This window comes from Centroberyx affinis, unplaced genomic scaffold (assembly GCF_046629955.1).
Source record: "Centroberyx affinis isolate AG114_WGS23_722 - 3 ecotype Tasmania unplaced genomic scaffold, CSIRO-AGI_Caff_v1 ptg002974l_1, whole genome shotgun sequence".
Lineage (NCBI taxonomy): Eukaryota > Metazoa > Chordata > Actinopteri > Beryciformes > Berycidae > Centroberyx > Centroberyx affinis.
The window spans coordinates 53,937-66,167 of NW_027281082.1; the positions used below are offsets into that span (position 1 = coordinate 53,937).

At 40.1% G+C, this 12,231-nt stretch overlaps 2 protein-coding genes across 5 annotated transcripts; both read right to left on the reverse strand.

Moving 5' to 3' along the window:
* Positions 1-225: 225 nt before the first annotated feature.
* On the reverse strand, positions 226-2,919 carry LOC139658819 (E3 ubiquitin-protein ligase TRIM21-like). Its single transcript, XM_071536995.1, has 2 exons — positions 2,810-2,919; positions 226-2,555 (listed from the first exon to the last, which is right to left on the reverse strand). The coding sequence occupies exon 2, from the start codon at positions 2,537-2,539 to the stop codon at positions 902-904; it is 1,638 nt and encodes a 545-aa protein (XP_071393096.1). The 5' UTR covers positions 2,540-2,555; positions 2,810-2,919; the 3' UTR covers positions 226-901.
* Positions 2,920-8,333: 5,414 nt separating this feature from the next.
* Positions 8,334-9,983, reverse strand: LOC139658823 (E3 ubiquitin-protein ligase TRIM21-like). Of its 4 annotated transcripts, none has more exons than XM_071536999.1 (2): positions 9,757-9,983; positions 8,334-9,723 (listed from the first exon to the last, which is right to left on the reverse strand). In XM_071536999.1, the coding sequence occupies exons 1-2, from the start codon at positions 9,981-9,983 to the stop codon at positions 8,334-8,336; spliced, it is 1,617 nt and encodes a 538-aa protein (XP_071393100.1). The 4 variants fall into 4 exon arrangements, with proteins under 4 accessions (XP_071393100.1, XP_071393101.1, XP_071393102.1 ...); XM_071537000.1 differs by having other exon boundaries at positions 8,334-9,688; positions 9,728-9,983; XM_071537001.1 differs by having other exon boundaries at positions 8,334-9,179; positions 9,294-9,983.
* Positions 9,984-12,231: the final 2,248 nt, after the last annotated feature.

Consider the following 12,231-nt stretch of genomic DNA (forward strand, 5'->3'; position numbering starts at 1 on the left):
CATGGCAACAATGACTGAGAACAGCTGGTTGTATTTCTAATCTTATGACTTGTCTGTTTAATCAGTGTGCAATAGATATGGTTAATTTATGTTCTCTATGTGTTGATTACCTTTAAAGTAAAGACATTTTTTAATCTTTGATATCAGTCAAACATTAAATAATTGAACTAGCCTATGCAGGAAAATAACAGTCATGTAACCATACAAGCTCTTTCTATTGGCTTTTATTTATTTCAGTAAATTCCTTTAATGTGAGAAACATACAGCAGATTGCAGAAATCATTATTTTTCAATAAAATGCTCATTAGTAATTGTGTAGAATTAAAATGCTCAGTATATGTACACTGCTATGACAGTAATCACCTTTTTAGTTCATCACCTGGACATGTTACAATGAAACTGGAAAATTGGTAGTTTTCACACTCCTGCAATAGTGATTAGATTCAATGAAGTTTTTATGATCCCTGTGTTTGCTGCAACAAGTAGTAATACCATACATAAAAGAAAAACAGGATACAAAGAAAAATACAGTATTTACCATATTCACCAGAATCTGGAGTTTAACATTTCTTTAACTTTAACTAACATTGTTTTGGGGGTTTTTCATGATAAAACAAAATCATTTTGCCAAGAAGAAGAAAGGTAAAGAGACAAGAGACATTAGTAGTTACTGGGCTTTTTTTCACTGACAGGGAGTTTGTCTAATTCTTCTCTCAGTGGAGAGCTCCATTGAAAGAACAAATTCATCTTCAAATGTGCTTAAGACAAGTCTGTGAAGTGTTTTTTCTGTTGTTTTATAAAGAAAAAAGAATCAACATTAGAATGGCTATAACAGTTACCTGAAGAAAAAACAACGATAACAAATTTACATGTGTAAATTTGAGAAAAACAAATGATTAGTCTAATCTGTGTGCTTGGCAGGAGAGATGATCAGAGGGGCGGAGTTTTTACCACCATCATTATTACAGGGACCGAAGTATGGGTAGAGTTTCTCAGTGAAGGTGCAGCCAGTAAAGGAGTAGATAAGAGCTGCAGCATCTACGTCATAAAAGGAGACCAGACCCTCCTCATAATCCACAAACACCCCCACCTTCTGAGGCTTCGATTTCAGAGAGAGGAGTACGGGAGGGCCAGCAAGAGCTTTGTACTTTCCATTCCTCAACCATATAGTCCAATAGCCATTCTTGGGGCTCAGTGTGATTTGTCCCTTCCTGTTGATCGACCCTCTGGCCACTCCTAAATTCCACTTAGTCTTCCCTTTAACCTGAACCTCATAGTAAAATCTTCCTGAAGAGAAGCTCTGCTTTCCTAAGATAAAGGTACAAGAAGAAAATCTCTCTGGGTTTTCTGGGAGATTCTTCTTTACATCACCATCTTTTACTTGTTTCCCATCATCAGACAGGATGAGATAGGCTTGTGCTGTATCAGGATCCAGAGTCACATCCACTGCATACTGCTGGACCCTCTTCAGCTCAGCCTCAAGCAGCTTCTCCATCTCTTTCCTGAGTGTCTCCTCCAGCTGAGCCACAGCTCTCCTCACAGTCCCCTCATATGATGAGCGATGGACACTGACCTCTGTCCAGTCCTTGGTGTGTGGAGGAGTGTTCAGGGATGCGAAGCTTTGGAGGAGGTGGAGGTGGTCTTCAGTGCGTGAGAGCTGCTCCACCTCAGTGGTTCTCTTCATCAGCTCAGAGATTTCCTGTTCCAGCTCTGTGATGAAGCCTTCAGCCTGTTTCTCTGTTGTTTTCTGCTTCTCTTCGATCGTCTCAATGAGCTCAGCCTGGCCTCTCTCCACAGACTGCATCAGAGCAGTGAAGACCCGCACACTGTCTGCTATCTCTCTGTCTGCATCTTCCTTGCTGAGCTCTACTGAGTGTTTGATCTCCTGAATCTTCAGTTGTCTCTCCTGGATCTTCTGCTGAATTTCAGCCTCTGTCTTCCCCAGCTCAGCCTTCTTTCCGTTATATTCTTCTTTCAGAGGAACAATATCATGTGACTTGTGGTCTAACACAGTGCAGAGCAGACACACACACATCTGGTCAGTCTTGCAGAACAGCTGGAGCGGTCCATCATGCTCTTTACACATCCTGTCTTCCAGGTTCTCCACAGGATCGATCAGCTTATGTTTTTTCAGGCTTTTGATTCTCTGATGAGGCTCCAGGTGAGTCTCACAGTAGGAGGCCAGACACACCAGGCAGGACTTCAGGGCCTTCAGTTTGGTCCCAGTGCAGACGTCACAGGGAACTTCTCCTGGTTTGGCACATTGTTGGTCTGGGCAGCTGCTGGCTTTCATCTGAGCTGACTTTCTGAACTGAGCAGCCATCTCAGATATGAAAGTATTGACCCTTAATTCAGGTGTTGTGTTGAAAACCTCTTTACACATGGGACACTGGCACTGGGCATTAACATCCCAGTGCTGTGTGATACAGTTCTTGCAGAAGTTGTGTCCACATGGTGTGGAGACTGGATCAGTGAACACATCCAGACAGATGGAGCACAGAAACTGCTCTTCAGATAGGAGACAGCTGGTAGCAGACATATCTAGACACTGAGACCTAAAGTGAAAGTGTGAAATAACAATACTGTAACACATAATTCTTGAATATTCATAGTAGAAAATATCAAAGTTAGATTACTGGAATACTAGCAAAAGTCGTTTTGAGTTATGTAGTTAAATTGCACTTCGCTGAAAACGTCATTTGTCAAGTATCAGTGCAAAATGAAAACAGGGAAACATCCCATCTGGATACAGCTCAATTATGTGTCACTGCTCTCTGTTTAAACAGTAAATATTATCTGCTGTACTCACCTGTGTTCGTCTAAGACTCTGCTGTATTGTTGAGAAAGGCCTGATGAACTTAGGTTTATTTTTCTTTCGAGAGAAAGAGAGAGACTCTTCTAACTGCAGCAGTGCTGTCGCTCTGAGTTACTTTCAGTTTCACTTCAGGAATGTGACGCTGAAACGCTCCTGTCTCTCCAGTGCAAGTGTGCAGGTTTGTCCAGAAGGGGGCGTTGCGTTGTCGCTCCTTTCAAATTGTCTCCCATAGGAATAAATGGACTGCTGGCGTACCGTAACGTAAATGAATATTCAGTTGTGAAAGAGGCACGATCGAGGGTTGCCTAGACATGTTTTCCTTAAGTAACCATGACGTGGTGAGTTTTGTAAACAGAGGCCAAAGATTCCTGTCATGCCTTTTCTGAGGAATAACCAGCTCCAGTCCGGATATATGTGCTGAGATAGTTGATATTGGAGTTATATTACAGTAAATACCAGACATTTCTCTCAGCTACTAATGATGTGACTGTGACACTTAATGCTCTGCAACCGAAAGCTGCCTTAGTTTTGGTATTTGGGATTGCATTAAAATATCATGAAAGCAAATATGTATGTAGGCTACAGTTGTATTACACGCCAGATTGTGATTACATTTTATAGAATGGCAACAGAGTATGTGAAGATTTTTATTTATCTTTGAAGACATTATAAACATGACCTTCAATTCTACAGGTCTTGAAAGTCTTGAAATACATGGAATGTGGATTTGATCATTTCTTGGTCTTGAAAAGTTTGGGAACTGCACAAAACCTTTGGAAATGTTGTGGAAAAAAAACTTCTATTCCAATACAAATTTATATTTCCTGTAGTTGTAAACTTGCAGTCATTTTGTAATAAACATTTCACACTGAACGCTGACCAAAATCATCAGATCCAGTCAAGACATTAAAGGTCTGGAAAAAGTATGGGATTTTAAAAAGTATAATGTGACGAACCCGTTTTAACTACACTGGTGTGATATGTTTAGTCTGCAGGAGGCTGTGCAGCACCTTCAGTCTGCCCGAGGATGAGGAGGAGCTGGTTTGGTGGAGAGCGCCCCCTAGTGGTGGAGGTGGAGGAGAAGAAGCTGGAGGGAAACATCCTACATCGGCTGGAGGAGATTCATTCCAAAACGATATATCCACCTAAAACAGTGACATCTACTCTAACTGACACACAAATCCAAACATTTTCGATAGTAGGAATCATCTGTATTTTTTTAATATTAAGACATGAATTTCAGGCAGCAGACTTTCCCTCAAAATTGATATATAGTGTTTTGGAATGAAACCATTCACTTACCCCTCATCTCCCTGTGTGTCGATGTAACCCACATAATGAAATCACACTGTAGTAATTAATGTCATCTTGCATTTTCTGTTGCATTTTGATCCAAATACACAACATTTTTCGGCAGTCAAAGTGCTTTACGGTAATGCCATGTTGTGTGGATGGGTGGCGCATGTGTATTGCACTGTGAAAACTCCTGAAGAGAGAAAGAGAACATTGTGTATGAGCTCTGTATAAGAAAGTAAGACAAATTTTAGGCAAACTTTATTTATGTAGCACATTTCATACACAAAGCAAATACAATGTTCTTCACATAAAACAGAAAAAAAATACATACACACTCCACAACTATTTAAAATGACATTACAAAAGAAAGAAACTATTAAAATGACATTAGAAAAGAAAGAAAGAAAGATATTGAGCAGTGACTCTCACACTGGTGACACCTCTGGTCAGCCAGTATCAAATTAAGTGTGCCTTACCCCTGTGGATATTCAAAGATAATCACCACCTAAAAGACCTCCCAGAAACACTGGAGCTTCTCTGAGAGTGACTCCCTCAATTTTTCCTCTCAAAAGGAAATCAATTTAGATGAGATCTTGAAGGATTCTTCGAAGGAGCCTAGAGTCTTTCCGGTGGTCTTACCCCACCCTGTAGGCAGGCCCCACAGCCCCTATAGGACTTGTAAATGTTCCTTTAGAACAATACACAGATCATCTAAACAATTACAAATATAAACTTCAAGAAATCCTTCAATTCTCAATACAGGTTTGAGGATCCCATCAGAGCAGAGAAACTACTCACCAGAGTTCCTCTAGACTCCTGTTGGGATCCTGTTTGTGAGGCCAAATGATGAATAATTTTGTATAAAATAGGTAAAACATAAATAAAATAAATAAATAAAGATAACACCTGTTACATCTACATACAGATGATTTAGCAGAAGGCCACAGAGAAAAGGAAAGTTTTGAGCCGACTTTTAAAAGAGCTGACAGTGGGAGCACATCTCAGTGCTTCTGGAAGTTTATTCCAGTAATTGGGAGCATAATTACTAAAAGCAGCTTCACCTGATTTAGTTTTCACCCTGGGAACAACTAACAGACCGGTCCCAGATGACCTCAGAGGTCTGGGTGGCTCATATCCTATAGGAGCAGGTCAGAAATGTATTTTGGAGCTAAGCCATTTAGCGCTTTATAGACAAGCAGCAGGATTGTAAAATCAATTCTATGGCACACACTGGAAGCCAATGCAGTGACCTAAGAACTGGTGTAATGTGTTCTGTGTTCTTAGTCTTAGTCAGAACTCTGGCAGCAGCATTCTGGATGAGCTGTAACCGCCCCAGAGTTTTTTTGGGGAGACCGGAGAGAAGACCGTTGCAGTAGTCTAACCTGCTGGTAATGAAAGCGTGTATCAGCTTTTCTGAATCATGTTTTGATATAAGACCCCGTACTTTGGTTATATTCTTAAGATGACAAAAGGCAGATCTTGTCATGGTATTGATGTGTTTGTTAAAATTGCGATCGGCATCCATAATAACACCAAGATTCCTAGCTTGGTCTTTACTCTTGAGAGACAGGGAGTCAAGGAGTAATGCAAGTGCTTCAATACTAGTACTGCCGTGGAGTATCTGTCGGAATATTGTTTCTAAAATCTTACTTCTGAAATAGTGATCCTGCTTGTGTGACTGTGTCAGCGCGGGAGACGGGCGAGAAGGGGCCGCCATCTTCTCCACTGCCGATTGGACCGCTCTGCAGACATCGACCAAGTGGGATTTAACTAACTTTTCCAGTCATCTATTCTTCTCTTCAAGTAAGATCGCCCCTTACATGGATTAAAAGACTTCAGGGTTAAAGGCACCATCAAGAAACTATTTGATTTTTTTTTTTTTTTTTTTGGACACTTCCCCAAGAAAATAGAGACAAACAAAACTGAGATCATAACTCTTATTAACCAGGTGGTTGTGCACAACTATAAGTAACGCTGCAGCTAGATAGGATTTGTTTTCTGGGTTTTGTTTTTTTTTAATTATTATCTTTTTTTTTTTTAATTATTATCTTTTTTTTTAACAGCCGAGTTCCTGTTTAAACTTAAATGATTTTTGAGAATGGTGAAATACTGTACTCCAGGTTTCATGATATGCATGTAAATGCTTGTTTGGTTTCATAACCAAACAAGCATTTAAAATTTGAAACAAACTTAATTGTCTCTGGTGTCATGTAAGAGTCCTCCACTGTCCAAAGGTAATAATCTAGAAATTTTATATGTATTATTATCTTTTATCAATTGAACCAGGATGCTATAACTTTAATGTAATGAGTATAATCCCAGACCTTGTGGATACATTTTCCAGTATTTCAACTTTAGATAAATGTAATGTAGTTAAACGGGTGTTTATTGAATGAATTTGTAGACTTAAGTCCTCACAATACTGGACTCTGATTGACTGACAGCAGCAGCTCCTCTAATTCAAATGAGGTAAACCTGCTGAGTGGAGGCTTCATCAGACATTTTTTCTGAATTTAAAATGGTCACTCTACAGGAGAATATTATGTTTTATTACTGTAATACACTTTATTGTATTAAAATAATAAAAAAAAAAGAAAATCTGCACTTTCAAAAATATATATTGATTTATTTTACATGTTTCAAATAAAAAATATGCAGCTTAGCAAACTGAAAAGAAAAGACAATGTTTTGCCTCTAGGCTTCATCAGCTGATTGACTGACCTGACTTTTTGAGAGTGTGTGTTTCCTTTTTTTTTTTTTTTTTTTAAATTTGACTTCAGGAATGTGACGCTGAAACACTCCTGTCTCTCCAGTGTTGCTCCGCCTCTTACTGCAGGTAAACTGGTAATGTTTTGTTTCCTCAGTCAGTGTTGGACATGACTACATTGACACCTCTGACCTCCCTGGACGGTGGAAAGGAAAAGAGAATTTCCCAGTTGTCTTCACAGTATCAGTCTGCTGTGTTGTTGTCACTCTTCCTGTGCAGCTGTTCATACAGCAACACACACCTGGCCAGACAGAAAGAGACAGCAACTCTATCTTCATTACATCTTAATCATTACAGTGTGTGTAAGAGTGTGTGTGTGTCCATGAATGTGTGTGTTGTTGCTTCTTTGATTTGTTGTACATTCAGAGTGTGATCCTCCTCTCCCAGTGTGTGTGATTCAGGTTTTACTCAAGTTGTATGAATTGTTGAGCACATCCAGACAGAAAGAACAGAGGAACTGCTCTCTGAACAGCAGACTGCTGACAGAGGACATTTCTGTGAGGATCAGGTTATCATATTCTATAGAGGGCTTTCAGCTGATGGATGCTGCCCTCTGGCGGCCATATTGGAGGTCCACAGCTCATGGCAACAGTGACTGAGAACAGCTGATTGTATTTCTAATCTTATGACTTGTCTGTTTAATCAGTGTGGAATAGATATGGTTCATTTCTGTTCTCTATGTGTTGATTACCTTTAAAGTAAAGACATTTTCAAGCTTTGATATCAGTCAAACATTAAATAATGTAAGTAGCCTATGCAGGAAAATAACAGTCATATAACCACATAAGCTCTTTCTATTGGCTTTTATTTCAGTAAATTATTTTAATGTGAGAAACATACAGTAGATTGCAGAATTCGTTCTTTTTCAATAAAATGCTCATTAGTAATTGTGTAGAATTAAAATGCTCAGTATATGTACACTGCTATGACAGTAATCACCTTTTTAGTTCATCACCTGGACATGTTACAATGAAACTGGAAAATTGGTAGTTTTCACACTCCTGCAATAGTGATTAGATTCAATGAAGTTTTTATGATCCCTGTGTTTGCTGCAACAAGTAGTAATACCATACATAAAAGAAAAACAGGATATAAAGAAAAATACTGAATTTACCATATTAACCAGAATCTGGAGTGTAACCTTTCTTTAACTTTAACTAACATTGTTGTTTTTTTCATGATGAAACTAAATCATTTTGCCAAGAGGAAGAAAGGTAAAGAGACAAGATACATTAGTAGTTTCTGGGAGTTTGTCTGATTCTTCTCTCAGTGGAGAGCTCCATTGAAAGAACAAATTCATCTTCAAATGTACTTAAGACAAGTCTGTGAAGTGTTTTTTCTGTTGTTTTATTAAAAAAAAAAATCAACATTAGAATGGCTATAACAGTTACCTGAAAAAACAACGTAAGTGTAAATTTGTTATCTTAAATGACAATGAATCCTAACTGAGAAAATCTAATCTGTGTGATTGACAGGAGAGATGATCAGAGGGGCGGAGTTTTTACCACCATTACCATCATTAAGACCTGGACTGAAGTATGGGTAGAGTTTCTCAGTGAAGGTGCAGCCAGTATAGGAGTAGATAAGAGCTGCAGCATCTACGTCATAAAAGGAGACCAGACCCTCCTCATAATCCACAAACACCCCCACCTTCTGAGGCTTCGTTTTCAGAGACAGGAGGACAGGAGGGTCAGTAGAAGCACTGTACTCATTTCCATTCCTCAAACATATAGTCCACAAGCCATCCTCAGGGCTCAGTGTGATTTCTCCCTTCCTGCTGATCGACCCTCTGGCCACTCCTAAATCCCACTCAGTCTTCCCTTTAACCTGAACCTCGTAGTAAAATCTTCCTGAAGAGAAGCTCTGCTTTCCTAAAACATTGGCACAAGGAGCAAATCTCTCTGGGTTGTCTGGGAGATTCTTCTTTACATCACCACAATTTACTTGTTTCCCATCATCAGACAGGATGAGATAGGGATTTGCTGTATCAGGATCCAGAGTCACATCCACTGCATACTGCTGGACCCTCTTCAGCTCAGGATCAACAGACAGCTTCTCCATCTCTTTCCTGAGTGTCTCCTCCAGCTGAGCCACAGCTCTCCTCACAGTCCCCTCATATGATGAGCGATGGACACTGACCTCTGTCCAGTCCTTGGTGTGTGGAGGAGTGTTCAGGGATGGGAAGCTTTGGAGGAGGTGGAGGTGGTCTTCAGTGCGTGAGAGCTGCTCCACCTCAGCGGTTCTCTTCATCAGCTCAGAGATTTCCTGTTCCAACTCTTTGATGAAGCCTTCAGCCTGTTTCTCTGTTGTTTTCTGCTTCTCTTCAATCGTCTCAATGAGCTCAGCCTGGCCTCTCTCCACAGACTGCATCAGAGCAGTGAAGACCCGCACACTGTCTGCTATCTCTCTGTCTGCATCTTCCTTGCTGAGCTCTACTGAGTGTTTGATCTCCCGAATCTTCAGTTTTCTCTCCTGGATCTTCTGCTGAATTTCAGTCTCTGTCTTCCCCAGCTCAGCCTTCTTTCCTTCATATTCTTCTTTCAGAGGAACAATGTCATGTGACTTGTGGTCTAAAACAGTGCAGAGCAGACACACACACATCTGGTCAGTCTTGCAGAACAGCTCCAGTGGTTTATCATGCTCTTTACACATCCTGCCTTCCAGGTTCTCCACAGGATCGATCAGCTTGTGTTTTTTCAGGCTTTTGATTCTCTGATGAGGCTCCAGGTGAGTCTCACAGTAGGAGGCCAGACACACCAGGCAGGACTTCAGGGCCTTCAGTTTGTTCCCAGTGCAGACGTCACAGGGAACTTCTCCTGGTTTGGCACATCGTTGGTCTGGGCAGCTGCTGGCTTTCATCTGAGCTGACTTTCTCAACTGAGCAGCCATCTCAGATATTAAAGTATTGACCCTTAATTCAGGTCTTGTGTTGAAAACCTCTTTACACATAGGACACTGGCACTGGACACTAACATCCCAGTGCTGTGTGATACAGTTCTTGCAGAAGTTGTGTCCACATGGTATGGAGACTGGATCAGTGAACACATCCAGACAGATGGAGCACAGAAACTGCTCTTCAGATAGGAGACAGCTGGCAGCAGACATATCTAGACACTGAGACCAAAAGTGAAAGTGTGAAATAACAATACTGTAACACATAATTCTTGAATATTAATATGAAAAAATATCAAAGTTAGATTATTGGAATATTATCAAAAGTCATTTTGAGTTATGTAGTTAAATTGCACTTCACTGAAAACGTCATTTGTCAAGTATCAGTGCAAAATGAAAACAGGGAAACATCCCATCTGGATACAGCTCAATTATGTGTCACTGCTCTCTGTTTAAACAGTAAATAGTATCTGCTGTACTCACCTGTGTACGTCTAAGACTCTGCTGTATTGTTGAGAAAGGCCTGATGAACTTAGGTTTATGTTTCTTTTGAGAGAAAGAGAGAGACTCTTCTAACTGCAGCAGTGCTGTCGCTCTGAGTTACTTTCAGTTTCACTTCAGGAATGTGACGCTGACACACTCCTGTCTCTCCAGTGCAAGTGTGCAGGTTTGTCCAGAAGGGGGCGTTGCGTTGTCGCTCCATTCAAATTGTCTCCCATAGGAATAAATGGACTGCTGGCGTACCGTAACGTAAATGAATATTCAGTTGTGAAGGAGGAACGATCGAGGGTTGCCTAGACATGTTTTCCTTTAGTAACCATGACGTGGTGAGTTTTGTAAACAGAGGCCAAAGATTCCTGTCATCCCTTTTCTGAGGAATAACCAGCTCCTGTCCGGATATCTGTGCTGAGATAGTTGATATTGGAGTTATATTACAGTAAATACCAGAAATTTCTCTCAGCTACTAATGATGTGACTGTGACACTTAATGCTGTGCAACCGAAAGCTGCCTTAGTTTTGGTATTTGGGATTGCATTAAAATGTCATGAAAGCAAATAGGCTACAGTTGTATTACACGCCAGATTGTGATTACATTTTACAGAATGGCAACAGAGTATGTGCAGATTTTTATTTATCTTTGAAGACATTATAAACATGACCTTCAATTCTACAAGTCTTGATAGTCTTGAAATACATGGAAGGTGGATTTGATCATTTCTTGGTCTTGAAAAGTTTGGGAACTGCACAAAAACTTTGGAAATGTTGTGGAAAAAAATTTCTGTTCCAATACAAATTTATATTTCATGTAGCTGTAAACTTGCAGTCATTTTGTAACAAACATTTCACATTAAACGCTGACCAGAATCATCAAATCCAGTCAAGACATTAAAGGTTTTATGGGATTTTAAAAAGTATAATGTGAGGAACCCGTTTTAACTACACTGGTGTGATATGTTTAGTCTGCAGGAGGCTGTGCAGCACCTTCAGTCTGCCCCGAGGATGAGGAGGAGCTGGTTTGGTGGAGAGCGCCCCCTAGTGGTGGAGGTGGAGGAGAAGAAGCTGGAAGGAAACATCCTACATCAGCTGGAGGAGATTCATTCCAAAAGGAGATATCCACCATTTGAAAACAGTGACATCTACTCTAATGTTAAACAACTGAAAACTGACATACAAAACCAAACATTTTCGATACTAGGAATCATCTGTAGTTTTTTTGAATATTAAAACATGAATTTCAGGCAGCAGCCTTTCCCTCAAAATTGATATATAGTGTTTTGGAATGAAACACTTCACTTACCCCTCATCTCCCTGTGTGTCGATGTAACCCACATAATGAAATCACACTGTAGTAATTAATGTCATCTTGCATTTTCCTTTGCATTTTGATCCAAATACACACAAGGCAAGGGCTATACAATTTTTGGGCAGTCAAAGTGCTTTACGGTAATGCCATGTTGTGTGGATGGGTGGCACATGTGTATTGCACTGTGAAAACTCCTGAAGAGAGAAAGAGAACATTGTGTATGAGCTCTGTATAAGAAAGTAAAACAAACTTTAGGCAAACTTTATTTATATAGCACATTTCATACACAAAGCAAATACAATGTGCTTCACATAAAACAGAAAAAATACATACACCCTTCACAACTATTTAAAATGACATTAGAAAAGAAAGAAAGAAAGATATTGAGCAGTGACTCTCACACTGGTGACACCTCTGGTCAGCCAGTATCAAATTAAGTGTGCCTTACCCCTGAGGATATTCAAAGATAATCACAAGCTAAAAGACCTCCCGAAAACACCGGAGCTTCTCTGAGAGTGACTCCCTCAATTTTTCCTCTCAAAAGGAAATCAATTTAGACGAGATCTTGAAGGATTCTTCGAAGGAGCCTAGAGTCTTTCCGGTGGTCTTACCCCCCCCTGTAGGCAGGCCCCACAGCCCCTATAGGACTTGTAAATG

Excerpts from the sequence above, each read along its gene's own strand:
- LOC139658819 (XM_071536995.1), bottom strand. The coding sequence starts at position 2,539 with ATGTCTGCTACCAGCTGTCTCCTATCTGAAGAGCAGTTTCTGTGCTCC.
- LOC139658823 (XM_071536998.1), bottom strand. The coding sequence starts at position 9,983 with ATGTCTGCTGCCAGCTGTCTCCTATCTGAAGAGCAGTTTCTGTGCTCC.